This window comes from Plecotus auritus (genome assembly GCF_963455305.1).
Source record: "Plecotus auritus genome assembly, chromosome: 7".
NCBI classification, from domain to species: Eukaryota; Metazoa; Chordata; class Mammalia; order Chiroptera; family Vespertilionidae; genus Plecotus; species Plecotus auritus.
The window spans coordinates 72,345,561-72,367,015 of record NC_137774.1 but is presented as its reverse complement, the minus strand read 5'-3'; the positions used below and the strand labels follow the sequence as shown (position 1 = coordinate 72,367,015).

General features: G+C 41.2%; 1 protein-coding gene across 8 annotated transcripts in view; it reads right to left on the bottom strand.

Moving 5' to 3' along the window:
- Window positions 1-7,106: 7,106 nt before the first annotated feature.
- CLUAP1 (clusterin associated protein 1) overlaps window positions 7,107-21,455 on the bottom strand; it is a 68,241-nt gene continuing 53,892 nt past the window's right edge. For 4 of the 8 annotated variants that reach the window (XM_080678072.1, XM_080678075.1, XM_080678073.1 and 1 more), the window contains 4 exons: window positions 14,266-14,373; window positions 12,249-12,304; window positions 7,367-7,557; window positions 7,107-7,269 (listed from right to left, as the gene is read on the bottom strand). In XM_080678072.1, the coding sequence (XP_080534198.1) occupies window positions 7,414-7,557; window positions 12,249-12,304; window positions 14,266-14,373 (308 nt within the window). In that variant the 3' untranslated portion in view covers window positions 7,107-7,269; window positions 7,367-7,413. Of the gene's footprint in view, window positions 7,270-7,366; window positions 7,558-11,925; window positions 11,983-12,248; window positions 12,305-14,265; window positions 14,374-21,455 lie in introns of all 8 variants that reach the window. The other 4 variants (XM_080678070.1, XM_080678074.1, XM_080678071.1 and 1 more) reach the window with 2 other exon arrangements.

Genomic DNA, 21,455 nt, shown 5'->3' with positions numbered 1-21,455 from the left:
ATGAGAGCTGGTATACTGCAGAGGCAGGAAAGGTGCTGCCAAAGAAGGTCATGAGCACCTCTTCTGGTCCAGGGTCAGTCTAGGCAGGGGTGAGATGGACACTCTGGTCTGGGACAGAGGAAAGGGTCTTCCACTGAGGGACCCAGGACTTACACCTTAAAGCTCAGCAAGTAAGAAGCTAGCCTTGAGGTCCTCATGTGCCCCCAACTTTTTAAAAATTACTACTTTTCCACTCATCTGGTTAAAAATCTTCCCCCTCCCTCTGAAATGAGTTGACATATTCCAGTGAATTGAGTATCAATTTGGCATTGTTGACAGAAAGGACCTTTCTTTTCTCAAGAAGAAAGTTTTAGGGGTATGATCCTTAGATATATATGGAAAAATGTGGGATTTTTAAAAAGAGAAATAAAGGTTTTAATTATAGAATTCTGAAGACAGAGGGGAAAAAAACTTTCCCAAAGTTTTTGCTGTTTTTTAAATCCATCACAAAATCTCTTACAGGCATGGATTATGTCTGGCATATGTTATTTGGAGTCTGGCACACTAGTTATCAATAGCATGTTCAATAATGTTATTCTTAATAATAGTGTTATTATTATTGGGCTTCCAATAATTATTATTATTACTCTGACTACAACTTCCCTCTGAAGGCAAGGCAAGCTCAGTTTCCATGTGGCATAGATTCCCTCAGATGTCTGTGCTGAAAGGGAAAAGATCCTAAATGGACACCATAGCTCTTATCAATTAAATAACCAAGGGAAATGCTTACAAAGATTATAAAGTAATTATCGTTTTAAAATTTGGACAGGAAGCACTGTTGTTCCTAATGTTTCTTTAAAAATGAGTATTCAGGCAAGAATCAATGGATACTAAAACCCTGGATGAAAGCCAATTGAGGAAGAAGATATTCACATAGTCTCAAAACATCACCTCACAAAGGGTATCTAAAAGGTACCTTACAGAATTTTACAAAAGTTGCCTTAACTAAGTGATTAAACTTAATGTCACCAATAATGGGACAAATAGATATCAGGAGCCCTGATGTGATGCACTGAAGGACATATCACTGATGTAGTATTTTTGCCAAAAAGGTTTACCTGAATCTAATCACGAAGGAGTAATCTGACAAAATCAGAATTGAGGAGCATTCTGAAAAAAAAGGAAAAAGAAAAACTAGCCTGACCTCTTAAAAAATGTCAATGTCATGAAAAATCAAAAAGACTTGGGACCGTTTTAAATTGAAGGAGATTCAAGAGACATAACAACTTAAGATCTTTGACTGGATCCTAGACTAGAGGGGGGGAAATCAGCCATAAAGAACATTATTTGCTAACTGGGGACATTTGAACATGGTCCTGTGTAGTATTTATTGGATTACTTTTTAAAAAAGATATTTTTGCTGCGTACTGACAGTTTTTCCTTTCAGTACTTTCAAGATGTTATATACTGTCTTTTGGTTTGCACTGTTTCTGGCTGAATTGAGAACTCATCAGAACAAGAGTTGCAGTAGCTAAATGTTGAAGCAAACTGTGCCATGCAGGAACCTAGCACTGGAGAAACTTCAGGGGCCGAAGCAGTGGAGAAAGAGTGCTCTTCATGGACTTCAAGAGCAAGCCATACTATAATTGGAAGGAAAGCCCTGACTTTCTCCAAAGTCTCTCAACCACCCTCTACTGGCAACACTTAACATCTTGCTGGCTAATAAAGGAGAGATATTACAAAAAAAATAGCACCGTTACAACAGAGCAGGCCAAAAGGTGAATTTGGAGCTGAGGCAATAAATTGATACCAGCACAGTGGGATGTCTTGTTTTTCATTCTGGACAGTTTCTATTGCTATGTCTTCATGATCAGTAATGTTTTCTTCTGCAGTGTCTGACTGCTCTAATCTCAGTTTGTTTAGTTTCATCTCATTTTTTTACTCTCTAGAAGTTTTGTTTGAGGCTTACTTTATATCTCCCGTGTCTGTCCTTAATATGCTCATGCTTTCCTCTACCACCTGAATACACTGAATATATAACTGTAAGAATGTTCTTTTCTACTAATTCTATCACCTATCATTTATGGGTTTTTTATTGATTTTTCTCATTATGCCTGATAATTTTTTTTACAGTGAAAAAAATTTATATTTAGAACTAGGGGCCCGATGCACAAAATTCATGCATGGGTAGAGTCCCTAGGCCTGGCCGGTGATCAGGGCCGATCTGTGGGGTGACCGGTGGGGTGATCAGGGGCCCCGCTGGCACAACCCTTTGGCCATCCTGGTGCCGCCCACTCATCGGCCCTACCCCCTGCCACCGCTGCCAGTCACCTCCCTCTGCGGGGTGACCCGCAGGGCAATTGGGGGCCCCTGCTGGCACCTGCCTTGGCTGGCCTGGGGCCTGCAGGCTGGGGGCAGCTCCTGCGTTGAGCATCTGCCCCCTGGTGGTCAGTGCATATCATAGCGACCAGTCGTTCCACTGGTCATTCCGCCGTTTGGTCGATTTGCATATTAGGCTTTTATTATATAATATTAGAGAGCTGGACTCAGTTTAGATGATCTAATTTTGTTGGCAACACCTAAAGTCAGGAGCCAAACATATGCCTTCTTCCCTCCATCAGGCCCAATCAGGTGTTGACCTTGGCCACGTCAATGTCATAGAGCTTCTTCAAAGCCTGTTTGATCTGGTACTTGCTGACATTAATGTCCACAATGAATACAAGTGTATTGTTGTCTTCTATCTTCTTCATGATTGGCTCCATAGTAAGACAGAACTTGATGACAACATAGTGGTCAAGCTTATTTCTCCTCAGGGTGCTCTTCCGAGGATATCTGGGCTGCCTTTGGAGCCGCAGTGTCTTCATGCCTGGTCATTTTTAATTGAACACCAGAAATTGGGAATTTTATCTTTCTGGGTGCTGGTTTTATATTTCTTAAAATATTCTTGATTTTTGTTCTGGTACACAATTACTTAGAAACACTTGGATCCTTTCAAAACTTGCTTTTAAGCTTTGTTAGCCAGAGTCAGCCATCCTCATTCTAGGGTTACTTTGGCTCATCTTCTGAGGAAATGCCTCAATATTATGGGTACTCTACCTATTGCCCAAGTCAAGAAAACAGTTTCTATAGTGTCTAGAATAGACACTACAGAAATTGAGGTGTAAAAAATTGTGAAATCAATCTTAGCCGCCTTACCCCAAATAGTAGCTTCTACCCAAATGGCTTTCTGGTATGTATATTTTCAATATAAAGTATGAATTTAAGCAGAATGGCTCCTAATGCAGACTTTGCTGCATACATTTTTTTTTTCTTTCTCTGATTCAACCCCTCCCATTTCACAAGCTAGTTTCTTTCAGCTAAAAAAGAAAATGTTTCCCTCATATACATACAGACATAAAACAAAATAAAGTCTAGAATCAAAAGCCTCTAAATTGTAGAAATGATTAATAGTCTGACACTGATTCCTAAAACAAGTCCTTGTGCGCAGTCCTCCAAAATGTTCTTTGACCTTGCTTTTTACCCCAGCTCTGTCCTCTCTTTTCACTATGACCATCCCTTTCTGAACAGTCATCAGTACTCACTGTGTTGCCTTTAAATTCCAACCTCTCCTGCTATCTCACTTTTCCTGGGTAAGTCCCCGATTTCCTAATTTCCAAAGTCCACTATTTATTGCTTAATCATTTTAGAGAGTATCTATTGACTTTCTATTATGGGAAATGACACTTGTACATACATCACCTTATGTCCCCACTTTTTTTTTCTTCCTCCTTCCAACAGTTATAGTATGATTTGGGGTTGAATCATCATTTCGTGTTTATCTTATGACTTTATTAGTATGGATCACTGCTAAGCCATTTTCTTCCTATGTCATTGTTCTTTCTAGAATGAGCAGTTGTATTATTTTTTAAATTTAATGAATTTTCTATGTCACTATTGCTTAATTCTTTTCCAAACTGTCCAAGAGAAGTGTAAAATCTGAATACTAACTCTCACAGACACACTGGTCATTCCATCAGTTCTGTTTCCCCTAATGACACACCTTTTTTTTTTTTTTTAATATATTTTATTGATATTTCACAGAGAGGGAGAGAGATAAAGAGCTAGAAACATCGATGAGAGAGAAACATTGATCAGCTGCCTCCTGCACACCTCCCACTGGGGATGTGCCCGCAACCAAGGTACATGCCCTTGACAGGAATCGAACCCGGGACCTTTCAGTCCGCAGGCAGACGCTCTATCCACTGAGCCAAACCGGTTTCGGCTGACACACCTTCTTGAACCCTTTGTCTTCCTACTCCAGTCACATCCTTATTGAAAGGACTTCTGTTCTGGGTAGGAGGCAGAACCTTTTCATTCCCTTCCAATTCAACCAGTCCTGGAGTCCAGCACCCAAGAGCTCCCCTGGGTCAATCCAACAGCTGTGATATTTATGTAGTATGTTGCTAACCCAGTGGTCGGCAAACTGCGGCTCGCGAACCACATGCAGCTCTTTGGCCCCTTGAGTGTGGCTCTTCCACAATATACCATGGCCTGGGCGAGTCTATTTTGAAGAAGTGGCGTTAAAAGAAGTTTAAGTTTAAAAAATTTGGCTCTCAAAAGAAATTTCAATCGTTGTACTGTTGATATTTGGCTCTGTTGACTAACGAGTTTGCTGACCACTGTGCAACCAAAGAGACACATCTTCCCTTCAGATGTTTGGTACTGATATTACCATTTAAAATGCTACTGAAAGATACCTTGCATTTATTTCTTCCTGTCCCAGCTAAAAGGGAAACAGTTCTTCTGATTTCCTAGAGGAAGTCTTTGTACTTCGTTCTTGATGGCTACCACCAATAAAAATTGAGAACTTAAAAAATTCCTTTATATTTTGTCAGTATACATATTTTAAGGCATTTTAAGAGATCCTTTAATTATACAGTAAAAAACAAAAACCACCGCTGTCAGCAATGACCTAAGTGCTAGTTTTTCACAGACCTAATCACTCAAACTTCTGTGGGGCCTGAGTCTGCTCTGCTGCGTAACTAAAACCAAATGATACCAGGCCATAAGGCACTTGCACATATTTGACTCCTGGATCCATTACAGTGACAGAAATACATTGATAACATGATCGAGTACTTGTGCCTCCTTTGTTGACAGAAGCCACTGAAGAAAGTGCCATACCTCAGTGAGAGCCTGCACAAATTCAATTAACCAAGGAATGAAGGATGACCAAGAAGCAGGTGAAAGAATGAATCACCCATTACAGCCGTTAACTCTGTCTGTGGACATTTTATCAGTAGCTTGGGTAGGACTCCCAAACTAATGCCCATTAGAAGAAAGCATCACATACGGAAAATAGTAACACATTTTTAGTTTTGTTTTTTTTTTTCAAAATATAAGTCAGGTCAGACTCAGATGAACCAAAGCTTTAGCATCCAAGAAGATGCAGTGACTTGCCCTAGCTGGTTTGGCTCAATGGGTAGAGCGTCAGCCTGTGGACTGAAAGGTCCCGGGTTTGATTCTGGTCAAAGACACATGCCCGGGTTGGAGGCTCGATCTCCTATAGGGGGCGTGCAGGAGGCAGCCGATCAATGTTTCTCTCTCATCATTGATGTTTCTATCTCTCTCTCCCTCTCCCTTCCTCTCTGAAATCAATTTTAAAAAAAGATGCAGTGACTCTTTTGCACCTTAGAACCATGGCACCCGAGGTGGTTAGCAAGGCTCCCAACACACCTATTTCCCATTTAGCTTATTGTTTCAAAAATGGCACATCTCACCCAGCTGGCATAGCTCAGTGGCTGAGCATCGACCTATAAAACCAGGAGGTCACGGTTCGATTCCTGGTCGGAGCACATGCCCAGGTTGTGGCTCAATCCCCAATAGGAGGCGTGCAGGAGGCAGCCAATCAATGATTCTCTCTCATCATTGATGTTTCTATCTCTCTTTCCCTTCCCCTTTCTCTTTAGGGGAAAATCAATAAAAATATATTTAATTAAAAAAAGATGGCACATCTCAAATTACTGATGAATTAACTGAATGCTGAATGTTTGAAAAAGGAGGTAATCTCATACATAAAATTTAGAAAAAAGTAAGTAGAAAGCAAAGGTGATAGCACTAATTGTTACAGTCTCCTAAAGTTTACATCAGGCGTCCTCAAACTACGGCCCGCGGGGAAGTTTTAATCTGCATTAAACTTTAGGAGACTGTGACAATTAGTGCTATCTATCACCTTTGCTTTCTACTTATCTTTTTCTAAATTTTATGTATGAGATTACTCCTTTTTTTAAACATTCAGCATTCAGTTAATTCATCAGTAATTTGAGATGTGCCATCTTTTTTTATTTAAATATATTTTTATTGATTTTCGGACATTTATCCGGCCCGCCGGGTGCTGCTGCCTGTCCTGCTTAGCAGCCGACTCGTCCCGGGCCCGCAGTACGCATAGGAATTTGTTCATAGTTTTTTTTTTTAAACTATAGTCTGGCCCCCTGTTTAAAAAGTTTGAGGACCCCTGGACATGTACATAGTAACGTTACTATGAACTTTTCTTAAGTATTTATCAGTGCAAATAAAATAATTACATTTTCAAGTAAAATTTATTTAATATAAAAATATGGTATTAAAAACATTAAGAGAAGTAACTTCAGAAGTCTTCTGACTTTATAAATGAAAAACAATGAAAACTGTTCTGTGCTTTCCAAAAAACAAACAAACAAAAAATGCCACCTATCTGTCACTTGTCTTTTCACAATAGGGAAATTCTAGTGTTACTCTACCTATTTCAATTCTGGTTTATTTTTTAAGTCAACTTACCTAAGAAGGAATGCTGGCCTTCTGAGAGAAAATGGAGTATTTATAATCTGGAGGATCTTCCGTTGCCTAATTTTCAAAGAAAGTTGATTTTCATCTGACTTAGCTAAGTTTCATTCAGAAAATTTTAGTAAAATACATTTAAAGCTTGGTACTATGAGCATGAAAAAAAAAAAAGACTATAAAATGGAATAAAAGCTAGAATTAAAAGCCTCTAGATTGTACAAGTTACTAATAGTCCGACACTGATTCCTAAAATGAGTCTTTATGTGCAGTGCCAGCCCCAGGTTTGTCCCACTGACTGTTAGAGGACATATGTGACGACAACAATAATCAAAACTTACATAGAAATTTATTTCTCCTCAAGTTTTTGTCCTGTGGATGTGAATCACTAAGCACACACATATTTCCCACTTTTTAGGAGATAAGGCAAAAAAAAATCATCTTTGGAGTTTGCTCTGGTTCTTGTTTAAGCTTCATGGAGTAACACATAGGAGGCTAAAGCAAAAAACAGGTAATACTTCAGTAACAATAAGTCCAACTGACTTAGTAAACAAAATATGTTTCCTTTCTAACCTTCTAAATTCTCATTTACCTACAACTCTGAGGGTTTTAATCTGCATAGGTCCCTTGATAAGAAAGTCAGAAGTCATTGTCACTCTCTTCCAGGGGCTCAGGTTTCCGGACCCTTCGACTAGACTTAGCTGGAGAGAGAGCAATGCTCTCGTCTTCCAAATCGTCTTCTTCATCATCTTCCATGTCAATTTCACTGTCCTCTGAGTCTTCCTATAGGAAAAAGACAACAAATACAACTGAGGTCCCACTTTGTTCCTGACATCTTGTCACCAAGACCCTACCTCACCCTTTTAACTAGTAGCTCAATAACTAGCAACACCTCCAAGTGAAGGAGGAGCTTGGCAGAGAAGCGGTCAGGTTGTGGGGGCATAAAAATGGATCAACATTTAGATATTGCTGGCTGGAATACAGAGATCAATGTATCCTCTAAGCGGTAACCTTCAAATACCAAGATGCAATAATCCAAGGTAGGTGCCACAGGGACTGGCTTTCCCACTTATGACTCAGGAACATGAGACCTGCCCACGGCTCACTGAATGCTGCTTTGCTCCTGGTGGCTCAGAGACCCATCAGTGGGTGGGAGAGAGGGAAGGAAAGCTTATTTTGACTTTTGACAGATTGGGGATGGAGAGCCACAAAGGAAATTGTTGTAGGGAGAAAAATAAAAGAAACACTCTCGCCCTGCTGGCGTGGCTCAGTGGTTGAGTGTCGTTGACCTATGAACCAGGAAGTCACGGTTCAATTCCCAGTCAGAACACATGCCTAGGTTGTGGGCTTGATTCCCAGTGTGGGGCATGCAGGAGGCAGCCAATTAATGATTCTCATCATTGATGTTTCTCTCTCTCTCTTCTTCCCTCCTCTCTGAAATCAATAAAATTTTTTTTTTTAAAGAAACACTGTCGCCCTGGCTGGTTTGACTCAGTGGTTAGAACTTCAGCCTGTGGACCGAAGGGTCATGGGTTTGATTCCCAGTCACGGGCACGTACCTTAGTTGCAGTTTTGATCCCTGAAGAGCAGGAGGCAGCCAATCAATGTGTCTCTCTCATGTCAATGTTTCTCTCTTTCTCTCTCTTCCCCTCCTCTTTCCTCCCTCCCTCCCACTCTGTCTGAAAATCAACGGGGGGGGGGGGGGGAATATATATATATATATATATATATATATATATATATATATGTCATATATATATATATATATATATATATATATATATATATATATATAAAATCTCCATCCTCAGGTAAAGATTTAAAAAAAAAAAAAAAAGAAACACTCTCCTCTAGGGTGACCAACTCAGCCAGGTTTTAAAACTGCAAGTCCTGCATCCCAGGTGAACTAGGATGGTCGCTCTAGCTAAAGCATTCCCACCAGCATACATATACACTGTAATTTCCTTCTTCTTAAAAAAAAAAAAAAAAAGTAAAAACCTCAAAATTTAACCCTACCTTCCCCTCCAGCTACTCTGCCCTGTTTCTCTGTTCCCCTCACAACAAAACTCCTTGAATGAGTTTTGAACTCATTGTCCTCACCTGTTACCCTCTCACTGCCTCTTAAAAAAAAAATGTTTTTTAAAATATATATTTTTTATTGATTTCAGAGAAGAAGGGAGAGGGAGAGATAGAAACATCAATGATGAGAATCATTGATTGGCTGCCTATTGCACACCCCCTACTGGGGACAGAGCCTGCAACTCAGGCATGTGGCCATGACCGGAATCAAATGCGGAACCCTACGGTCCACAGGCCAACGCTCTATCCACTGAGCCAAACCGGCCAGGGCTCTCACTGCCTCTTAAGCACACTCTATTCAGCTCTCACCCCACCAATCCCCCAAACTTCTCTTGTCAAGACTGACACATTCGGTGGGTTCAAATCCAGTGGAGTAATTCTCCATCCTCCTGTTTGACCTACAGGCTCCTTCTTCCCTGGCATCCACTATTCTGTCTACCCTTTTCTCTGGGTTCTCACCCCACCTCACTCCTGTGTCTTGTCTTGCTTGCCCAACCCTCTACATCTTCCTGACCTCCACAATATGGGGTTGGCTCAGGGCCTTGGGCCTCCTCTCTTCTCCTTCTTCTCTCTCTTCCAATCACATATACCCTTGTGCTTAAAGACCACCCAGATATGGATGTTTCCCCCAATTCAATCTCTAGCCCAGACCTGATTTTGAACTCCAGACTTGAATTTCAAGTCAGCATCAGCATGTGGACATCTAGCAGGCAATTCACACTTAGAATGTTCAAAATCCAAACTCTCAATCTGCTAGCCAAGCTCCTTCCTCAGGTCTGCCTCACAGTTTTGTGCTTTTAGCCAATTTTGCCACAACCAAGGCATCCTTCATTTTAATTAATAAAACCTAATGGTTCTTACCTTAGAAACATGTTCAGAACCTGACTACTTTTCAACACCTCCGCTGCTACAACCCAAGGCTAAGCCACTACCACCATCACCTCTGAACTAGACTCTTGCAAATGCCTCCTCACGGGGCTCTCTTAAATGTGAGTCAGGCCCCAAACTGGTCGGAACCAGTTTGGCTCAGTGGATAGAGCATCGGCCTGCGGACTGAAAGGTCACAGGTTCAATTCCAGTCAAGGGCATGTACCTTGGTTGCGGGCACATCCCCAGTGGGAGGTGTACAGGAGGCAGCTGATCAATGTTTCTCATGGATGTTTCTAACTCTCTATCTCTCTCCCTCTCTGTAAAAAATCAATAAAATATATTTTTAAAAAAATGTGAGTCAGTTCTTGGCACTCGTGGGCTCAGGATTCTCTAGCACCTTCCCACTGTACTCAGAGAAAATGCTAAGTCCTCGTCACACCCTGCAAAGCTCTGCACAGCCCCTGCTGCTCGTGCCCCCAGCTCATTCCATTCCAGTCACGCCATCGCCTCTGGTCCTCGAATGCAGAAACCATATTTCCTGTGATCAGCATGCCCCTCCCCAGCACCATCTCCCTCCTTCCATTCAGGCCTCTCCCCAAATGTCACCTTATCAGAGATATTTTTCATGAACAATCAAAAGGCATTCCTCATTCCTGTCTGTTCCAAAACCTACTTTATTTTTCTTCTTAACCACTATGAGCCCTGATGGATCTGCTTCACTACCATTGGACTGTAAGCTTCATAAAGGCAAAGACCTTATTTCTATACTGTAAGCTTCATAAAGGCAAAGACCTTATTTCTATTCATTGCTGTATTCCCCACAATCTATAATAGTGTCAGGCACATAACAGGCACTCAAAAAATATCTGTCCAGTGACTGAGTGAACACATGAAGGACAAACTCCTATGCTTAGGGGGTGGTGCATGAAAACAGCCTCCCTGAAATAAACAACTGACAACAGGCACAGAGGAGATTTAAGTTACAATAATGCATTTGTTCTGAAAAGTAGAAAGCTATATAAATGATCAAGCAAATCACAAGAAAAGAGGCCAGCCAGCACTCGCTAGGTATCACCAGACTTTCCTTATTTCTATCTTGGATGAGTAAGAAGCTGTTTAAGCATCCATCCCCTACCTTATTAAAATTTTTGAGGTAGTTTCTCTGCTTCTCTAAAGATCATCTTCTATGTATTCAAGGTTCTATTTCTATGCATCTTGCCCAGCACACCTGAGTGACCTCTCCCTCCTATGAATTTCTGTGATAGTACACACTGCTGATAATAAATAAATGGACCTTTTATACAAGAACATAAGACTCACCCTCAGTGGTTTGGCTTAGTGGATAGAGCATCTACCTGCGGACTGAAGGGCCCCAGGTTCAATTCCGGTCAAGGGCACATGCCTGCGTTGCGGGCTAGATCCCCAATGGGGGGGCGTGTGGGAGGCAGCCAATCAATGATTCTCTCTCATCATTGATGTTTCTATCTCTCGCTTCCTCTCCTTTCCTCTCGGAAATCAATAAAAATATATTTTTAAAAAAAGAACGTAAGACTCATGCACTGTCTCTGTGTAGCCACTAGTGCCACATTATAGACACATGTGGCATTCAACCTGATGGGGAGATCTGTGATTGGTGTCAATCTAGTCACCCTTTGCCACTTGGAACTGACAGTATTGCCAGGGACTGCAAAAAAGAAGGCAGGCCCAGAGTGATGAACAGAAGAGCCCCAACAGCTGGGCCCCAGCAGGGAACCCTTGTTTCCCCATTCTGGTTCATTTCCCAGTCAGTTATCACTTAATAATGATCAAGGTGCTGCAGCTCCTTGCCCAGCCTCTTAGAGGGCCTGGTCTCAGGAGAGCCTCCTTATCATGTTCTCTCCCCAGAAACGAGCTGAAGAGAGGGCTGGTCTTGACCCCAGGCCCTCAGCAGCATCCCTTCCTTTCTAGGTTATGGTTCAAGGGCCAGATGACTCCCAAACCACAACCTTTCTTGGCTCAGCACTTACTGCTCCTTCTTAGAATAGGCACCTCTAGGTAACTTCACCATTCACTGTGGTATCCATTTTGAGTGGCTTTTTTCCCAGGATACAGAAGCATCATTCTTGGGGAAGGTTCTCTGCTGGCCCTGAGCAAGCTGATACACACACACAGACACACACACACACACACAAATGGATGGATGGGGTGAAAAAGAAAACCAACCTGTTTCTTGGAGTTGGAAGTCTTGCATTTACCTAACAGAGATGGTGCTCCTTCCATCTTTGGAAAGTGAGAGCAGACAGAACATGAGAGGAAAAAAAGTAGGGGAAGCAGGTTCATTTGAAAAGAAATGAGCCATCAACAATCAAAGAAGAGAATCCAGCTTCTTGGGAGGCCAAACTGCCACAAATCCAGTGATGGGGGCTGAGAAACCACACCTGACACTAAGCTGGTCAAACGTGCTTAGTTCCTGGCTAATCCAGTCACAGAGGCCAGCCCAAGACTAGAAAGAATACAACTGCTAAAGGGGGCTGGTCGGGACTCACATCATCATCGGAGTCTCCACCTTGCATTGTGCCCACGATGTGTTTGCTAGGTCTTCCTGGGGAGAATAAAAGCATGAAGAAATTGAAAAAACCTTGTAAAATAAGTCTTAAAATGGCATTTTAGATTTTCCTTCTTTTAGAACATTAGGAAAAAGAAGAATCATAGAAAAATTTACTCAAGTAGCATCCCAACTAATCAGAACTGCCGACAAATGGTAACGGATTTTCTGCATTTCCACATTAACACAAAGAAAAGGGCAGTGAAATGAATCATAAATCAGAAAAATAAAGATGCATTCTGTAAATGTTTTAGGGGAAAATCACTTTCCCTAAAGTGATTTAGGGAGGCAGCCGATCAATGATTCTCATCATTGATGTTTCTATCTTTCTTCCTTTCCCTTCCTCTCTAAAATCATAAAAACATATATTTTTAAAAGTTCATCTTTGAAAACATCATCATTATTTGAGTGATTCTCCATTCCTCCTGTGGAAGTCTAGATGTGATTATGCAAAGACTCAGGCAGGAGGCATCCTTCACTGGGTGGAGACGGAGAGCTGCTCTCATACCTGAAGGCTGAGAAACCAACACCCATGACCCCAGGTCCAGGCCTCCGGAGAACGGCAGTGTGGGCAGCTCAGAGGGGAGTTCACTCAGGATAGGCCTGGAGTGAGCACCATGAGCTGTTTAAGGATACTGTTCCTTGGGTCAGGTAAAATGCAGATCTTGTGTTGTTTCACTTCTGCAGTGAATTGTCAGAAGTAGAATTTAGGAGCACTAGTGCCTTTACAAGGTTCTGCTGAACTAATCACATACCATTTTAGAGCCCTGGTTCCCATATGGTAGAATAGGAGTCATAACCTCTAACCTCTAGTGATGTCATGAAGCTGTCAAAAAATTAAAGGAAAAAAATAAAAGAAATCAGAGCATCTAACTATCCTATGAACAAAGCAAAATGTAATAAGTAAAGATAGGTGCACCTAAAATAAGAGAAAACAGTTAACAACAAAAGTTAATATGAAATGATAAATGGAAGATGATTTACCATTTAAATTTATTATGTATATAAAATTGCAACTGTGCTCCAAAAATTAATAAGTGGTAGATAAGAAATGTTTTTAAAGGCAAATATAGGGCAATTTAGTAGTATCTATCAGAATTTAATTTATATAACCTTTGACCTAAGAATTCCACTTTTAATGACATAGCCTAAAGAAACACTTGCAGATGTGCAGAAAAATCTACAAGGAAAAGAGTATCTTAAGTACTGATAGATACTTAAGTATCTGTTAACATGGGAATGCCCAAGTAAATTACAGGTACGGACATATTATGGACTAATATGCAGCTATCAAAAAGAAAGGAGATCTGTATTTTACTGACATGGGAAGAGTTCAATATATTTAAATTTTTTTAAAGCAGATTGCAGAACCATACACATAGTCTGGTCCCACTCTGATTAAAAAACATTTCAGATGCTCTTTGTGTCCATGTTTCAGTATGTGTGTGTGTGAAGGCAATTTGGAAGGACGCACCCTGGCCTAAGGTGGGGAGTGAAACATGAGGAAGACATCTCACCCAGATTTGCTCCACGCATTTTATTGCTTGAATCTTGTTACAGTGAGAAAGTAGAAATTAGAAGAACATTTTTAAAAGGCTGAGATGTTTCTGTAAGTCCCTTCTTTGGACATTATCTGACTATAAGGTATTAACTGCACTGAGAACAGTTTGGACCCAAAAAGGGCAGAGGCAGTGTGTTCTAGTAAACTCTGAGAAACACCAAGCCACAAATAAGAATTGGCCGTTCTTGGGACTCCAGATAAGAGCATTAGTGACAAAGATGACCACTGAGCAGTTTAAGAGCCAAATCCTGATAAACAACAGGGCAGAAAAAAACCTAGAGCAGGGCCACTCACAGTGTGCTTATGGGCCTTAATACCAAGCAGCCCTGACCCAGTGCTGGCCGTGGTGTTCTATGACAGGCACAGGGAGGAGGGCAAGTGTAAGAAGCCCTGGTACCTTGCATGAGCACCTCCATGGCTGTCCGTGGCTTGGACAGCTGTCTCTCTTCCAGTTCACTGTCAGATTCATCATCCTCCTGGATGTCGATATCCGAGTCATCATTACCTGGCAGGAAGACAAATAAGGAAAAAAAGGGGGGAGAGGGGTGGATCCATCATTACTTCTAAACCAGCCTCTGTCCAGTAAGGCTCTTGGTAAGTCATATGCACTTCTCAGCCTTTCTTTTGATGCATTAGATTTTATGAGAACTTCAGGATTTGTTAGTACTTAGTGAAGAGTTAATACAAACAATAGGCAGTTTGTTTTTATTTTTTATTTTCCAAAGCTAGAAAAAAGTGCATCTGATACATTAGCTAGAAACACTATTCCAGTATGTGAAATTAAACAATTGACTAGCCAGCTGTCAAGATAGCTAGGAGTTCTTGGTTAGTTGGAAGGAAAAAAAATTATTTGTTCCGTCTTAGGCTGTGTCACCAAAATTCAAGCTCCTTGAAGATAACAAATATGAAGAATACCCCACTGAAAAGGTCAGTGACTGCAACAAAACAAGACTGGAGGCAATAAGGAGACCAGGATAGGAATAGCCTGAGTAGGGCTGGCATGAGAAAGATGGTGACCTACTGACTGGCAATGAAAACTGGTGCTCATGACATTCTTCACTAGAGAAAATTCCATTATAAAGATATATAGGGAGAAACCAAGATGGCGGCATAGGTGAACACCTACTCTGCTGCCTCGCACAACAATTTCAAAACTACAGCTAACAGACAGAACGGACATCATCCAGAACCACAGGAAAGCTGGCTGAGTGGAAATTCTACAAAAAGAAGGAAAGAGAGGGACACACGGAGACCCAGAGGAGCTGCAAAAGGCTGAGGTACGGAGACATGCACGTGGAGAGGACGGGTGGCTGAGTACCTGGATACCTTTCTCTAGTGGGAGAGAGACAGAAGCTCCCGACTGCACTGAACCCCAATTCCAGGCGAGACCCTGGGGACCCAGACTCATACAGGGGAAGTCTGGACTGTCGGGAAAAGAGAGGAGCACACGGAAACTCAGGGGAGCCGCAAAAGGCAAAGGTCTGGAGGCGCGTGCGCAAGTGCACGCAGAGAGGACTGACTGCTGAGTGTGCCGCTGGCTTTCTCTAGTGGGAGGAAGGCGGAAGCTCCCGACTGCGCTGAACTCCAGTTCCGACTGCACTGAACCCCAGTTTCGGGTGAGACCCTAGGGACCCAGACTCATACGAGGGGAATCTGGACTGGCGGGAAAAGAGAGGAGCGCACAGGAACTCAGGGGTGCCACAAAAGGCAGAGGTCTAGAGGCGCGCAAACGAGTGCGTGCAGAGAAGACTGACTGCTGAGTGTGCCCCTGGCTTTCTCTAGTGGGAGGAAGACAGGAGCTTCCGACTGCGCTGAACTCCAGTTCCAGGTGAGAATCTGGGAATCCAGATTTATTGGGGGAGAAACTGGACTGTCTGGCAGCAGGCAAAACTCGAGGGCGGCTTTCTCTCAGAGGTGCTTGCAGCGATTACCGAGGGACACTGAGACCCAGGAGCCTCATAGGGCAGTGCTGACGGGAAGCCAAGGCTGTCTGCTCAGCCCTGAGACTCCGCCCCATCCAAGCTGAGCACAGAGGCTTTTGCAATTTTACAAGTCTTGTCTCATAAGGGTGTCTCCAGCACAGACGTTCTCCCGGCTTAGACACAGCTGATCCTCACAGCCAATTGGCCTGGAGGTCAATTCCTCCCAGTGACACCAACAACAATCAAGACTTAACTACAACAAGGCTGTACACACAGTCCACAAAGGGGTGCACCAAGAGTGTCCACCTCAGGTAACTGGGGAGGCCGACCACTGGGCCCTATAGGACACCTACCACACAAAGCTACTCTACCAACTCAGGGAAGCAACGAAAATGCAGAGACAAAGAAACAGATCACAAATGAAAGAAATGGAGGAAAGCAAACGACTGGATATAGAGTTCACAACCACGGTTATAAGGTTTTTCAAGAATTTCCTAGAAAAAGCCGATAAATTTAGCGACACCCTCGAGGATATGAAAAAGAACCAACTAGAAATTAAACATACACTGACTGAAATAAAAAATATTATACAGAGACCTAACAGCAGACTAGAGGACCGCAAGAATCAAGTCAAAGATTTGAAATACAAAGAAGCAAAAAACACTCAACCGGAAAAGAAAAAAGAAAAAAGAATCCAAAAATATGAAGACAGTGTAAGGAGCCTCTGGGACAACTTTAAGCGTACCAACATCAGAATTATGGGGGTCCCAGAAGAAGAGAGAGAGCAAGATACTGAAAACCTATTGGAAGAAATAATGACTGAAAACTTCCCCCACCTGGTGAAAGAAATAGACTTACAAGTCCAGGAAGTAGAGAGAACCCAAAACAAAAGGAATCCAAAGAGGACCACACCAAGACACATCATAATTAAAATGCCAAGAGCAAAAGATAAAGAGAGAATATTAAAAGCAGTAAGAGAAAAACAGTTAATTACCTACAAGGGAGCACCCATAAAATTGTCAACTGATTTCTCAACAGAAACTATGCAGGCCAGAAGGGAGTGGCAAGAAATATTCAAAGTGATGAATAGCAAGAACCTACAACCAAGATTACTCTACCCAGCAAAGTTATCATTCAGAATTGAAGGTCAGATAAAGAGCTTCACAGATAAGAAAAAGCTAAAGGAGTTCATCAACACCAAACCAGTATTATATGAAATGCTGAAAGGTACTCATTTAAGAAGAGGAAGAAGAAGAAAAAGGTAAAGATAAAAATTATGAACAACAAATACATATCTATCAACAAGTGAATCTAAAAATCAAGTGAATAAAAAAATCTGATGAACAGAATAAACAGGTGAATATAATAGAATCAAGGGCATAAAAAGGGAGTGGACTGACAATTCTCAGGGGGAAAGGGAGGGGTGGGGGAAGAGACTGGACAAAGGTCGTACACCTATGGATGAGGACAGTGAGGGGGAGGCAAGGGCAGAGGGTGGGGTGGGAACCGGGTGGAGGGGAGCTATGTGGGGGAAAAAAGAGCAACAATTGTAATAATCTGAACAATAGAGATTTATTAAATTAAAAAAAAAAGATATATAAAGGAAGGTCATTCTCAACATCATGGCCTTTTACATTAATTTCTTAAATACTCTCCTGGAGTTTGGTGCATGTTGAACATTTCCTTATGGAAACCTACAGAATGGGAGTTTCCACAGTGAGGAGAAAAAGCTTTTACCTCCCAGCACCTGACTACTCTGCATCCAGGGACACACATAGGTTTTAAGAATGGTACTGAAGGCCCTAACCGGTTTGGCTCAGTAGATAGAGCGTTGGCCTGCGGACTCAAGGGTCCCAGTTTCGATTCCAGTCAAAGGGCATGTACCTTGGTTGTGGGCACATACACAGTAGGGAGTGTGCAGGAGGCAGCTGATCGATGTTTTTAACTCTCTATCCCTCTCCCTTCCTCTCTGTAAAAAAAAAAAAAATCAATAAAATATATTTAAAAAAAAAAAAAAAGAATGGCACTGAAGGAGTTTGCAGTTGCTGCTCTGATCACTGACTCATAAGTCAGTTTGGAAGTATAGGAAGCATTCATCTACAAAAAAGCTTTGCTTAGGCCCTGATCTAAGAGGGAAATGAAGTGGCGGCTATGTCTAGCTGAGCACAGAGGAACGTTTTCTGCTTTCTTTAGCCATGGAGAGAAGAGCGGAGCTCTGCAGCACAGAGGAGCAAACCTGGGAGCCAGGGAGTGTCAATAATAGCATCCTGAAAGACTTCAATACAATCGATCTGAAAACTACCACCTTCCAAAAGCCCTAACCAGAGAATATGATTAAATATTAACACAAATTAATGACTATAAAATGAAATCACTGTTCAGCTTCACTCACTTTTCACTTCATCCAGGAAAATTATGATATTAAATCGGTACCTAATGCAACATAAACCAAATGATATCATGAATTCTAAAACAACATTAAGACAGATATTTCAGGCTCAACATGATTTCTTCTGACAACTGAAAACATTTCACTGAGGACTAAGCAGGTAAACTAAAACTAACACATGCTGACACTGAAATCACCGAGTTGTCAGTGCTATGTTAAAATTAAGTACAGCAGACAATAGTGCTGGTATAATTCAACAGGGAAAGGATAGTCTTTCCAACAAATGGTGCTGGGACTACTAGCTCGCCATATGCAAAAGAATGAAGTAATCATTTACAAAAATTAATTAAAAATGGATCAGACTGCCGAAACCGGTTTGGCTCGGTGGATAGAGCGTCGGCCTGCGGACTGAAGGGTCCCGGGTTCGATTCCGGTCAAGGGCATGTACCTTGGTTGTGGGCACATCCCCAGTGGGAGGTGTGCAGGAGGCGGCTGATTGATGTTTTTCTCTCATCGATGTTTCTAGCTCTCTATCCCTCTCCCTTCCTCTCTGTAAAATATCAATAAAATATATTTTTTAAAAAAATGGAACTGACTATGTTGTCTACTTAAGAATTGAAAGGATTTGCTCAAGAGCTTGTATTCATGGATTTCAGAACCAGACTCCCTAGATTCACATCCTATCTTTAATTGTCTTTCGCTTACCCAAGGTACTCTCCTCCCAGGGAAGAGTAAGGGATGCCTTCTTACCTACTGCAGGTACCATCCTGTAGCTGGCTGGACATGGAGGAGGGGAGAATTTACTCTTAAATTAACCTTGTAGTTTTGGTTATTAGTGCTGTCTGGATATAGTAAAAATACTGAACATAGACTGTGTTTTTGGATGTAAACTGGTGTTTTGTTTTTATGTTCACTTTGCTTATTTGTTTTTTAAAGTAAAATACATCAGAAAAGTATTGAGGACTATACTTATCACTGGACACATAGCTACAACTAGACCAGTGGTCGGCAAACTCATTGGTCAACAGAGCCAAATATCAACAGTACAACGATTGAAATTTCTTTTGAGAGCCAAATTGTTTACACTTAAACTTCTTCTAACGCCACTTCTTCAAAATAGACTTGCCCAGGCCATGGTATTTTGTGGAAGAGCCACACTCAAGGGGCCAAAGAGCTGCATGTGGCTCGCGAGCCACAGTTTGCCGACCACTGAACTAGACAAATGAGGGGGCTTAAAGGAACAGCGGGAGCAAAAATAAAATTGTTTTATGATTTAAAAAAAATGAATCAGAGACCTAAATGTAAGAGTTAAAACTATAAAACTCCTAGAAGAAAACACAGGCATAAATCTTGGTGACCTTGAATTAAGCAGGGGTTTCTACTTAGATATGACACTAAAAGCACAAGCAACAAAGAAGAAACTAACAAACTAGATTACATTAAAACTTTGTACAGCAAAGGACATCATCAAAAAAATGAAAACACACCCTAAAGAATGAGAAATTATTTGCAATTCACAAATCACTTAAGCCATTTATAAAATACTTCATATATTCTAGTACCCAGAATATATAAAAAACTCTTACAATTCAATAATAAAGTGATAAATAAGCCAATTAAAAAATGTGCAAAGGACTTGAATAGATATCTCTCCAAAGAAGATATAAAAACAGCAATAAGCACATGAAAAGATGCTTCATTTCATTAACCATCAGAGAAATTAAAATGAAAACCACAATTAGATACTACTTCATACCCACTTAAACTATAGGCAGTTTGTTTGTAAGTTTCTCCTTTTAGAACAGCACTATCCAACAGAAATATCATGCCAGCGACAGGTGTAATTTTAAAATTTCTAGTGACTATATTAAAGTAAAAAAAAAACTGGTAAGCTACTTTTAATGTTTTATTTAACCCAATATACCTAAAATGTCATTTCAACAAGTAACCAATGTGAAAAATTATGAGTAATTTTACTTTTCTTTCAAAATCTGGTATATATTTGTTAGGGGCAAAAATAGAATATTGGGAATTAGTTATAGTTATAAGAAATATTAATCATGCTCTGTTAACTGTGATTGCCTTGTTCTGATTAAAGAAAGGACCTTCTAACCTGGCTGGGAATGGTAGGCCCCAGGGATCTGGGAGTCAACCTTAGACCTGGCAGTCAACTTTGGACCTGGGAGTCAACCTTGGAATGCAGTTAATTCTCATTCAAGTACTGCCTATTATAGTGGAAAGATTAACAACCTTGTTGCCCAAACAATGGAGTCCCGCCCCAGTCCACATTGCCTACTTACCCATGTAATCTGTGTCCTACTCAATATATGGGGGGTTGCAGAGCAGAATTTTGTGGATGACTTGCTGCTTTCCCATACTTCCAGCGTTAATGGAATAAACACTCATACATGATTCAACCTTGTCTCTGCTTAATTGGCTCAAGCAGTGACAGGCAGCCCAGACCCATTGGTTGTCTGGTTACATATTCTCAACAAACAGCACACCTCAGTTTGGACTAGACACATTTCAAGTGCTCAAGACCACATGTAGCTGGTGGCTAAGTATGGATAGTACAGTTCTAGCCTTGGAACTCCCTGAGAGCCTCACCAATCACTATGGGCTGGCACAATGCCTGAAACACAGTAGGCATGCAGTAAATACAGGGCAGGGCAAAAGGTTTACAGTTGGGAGTACTCAAAACACAGAGGTTATTCTGGTATTATTATTTACTAATTATTGTATTATTTTCCTTTTTTATTGTATTATTTTCCATATGAACAGCTGTAAACCTACTTTTGTACCACCATGTATGTGTTAAATGTATAAACACCTGCTTTCCACTATACCATAAAAACGGAGTCACAGCAAGGTTACTGTGATATTGTGATTTATAATAAGAAATATAGATTTGGCTAAACAACATGCTATTAAACCATGACTGGGTTACCAGAGAAATCAAAGAAGAAATAAAAAACATCATGGCAACAAATGACAATGAAAACACTACAATCCAAAATCTATGGGACACGGCGAAAGCAGTCTTGAGAGGGAAGTTCATAGCTCTACAAGCCTACTGCAAAAAACAAGAAACAATGGTAATAAATTACCTAACCCAACAACTCAAAGAGTTAGAAAAAGAGCAACAAGAAAAGCCCAGTGTAAGCAGAAGGAAGGAAATAATAAAGATCAGAGCAGAGATAAACGACACAGAGACCAAAGAAACAATACAAAAGATCAACAAAACCAAGAGCTGGTTCTTTGAAAGGATAAACAAGA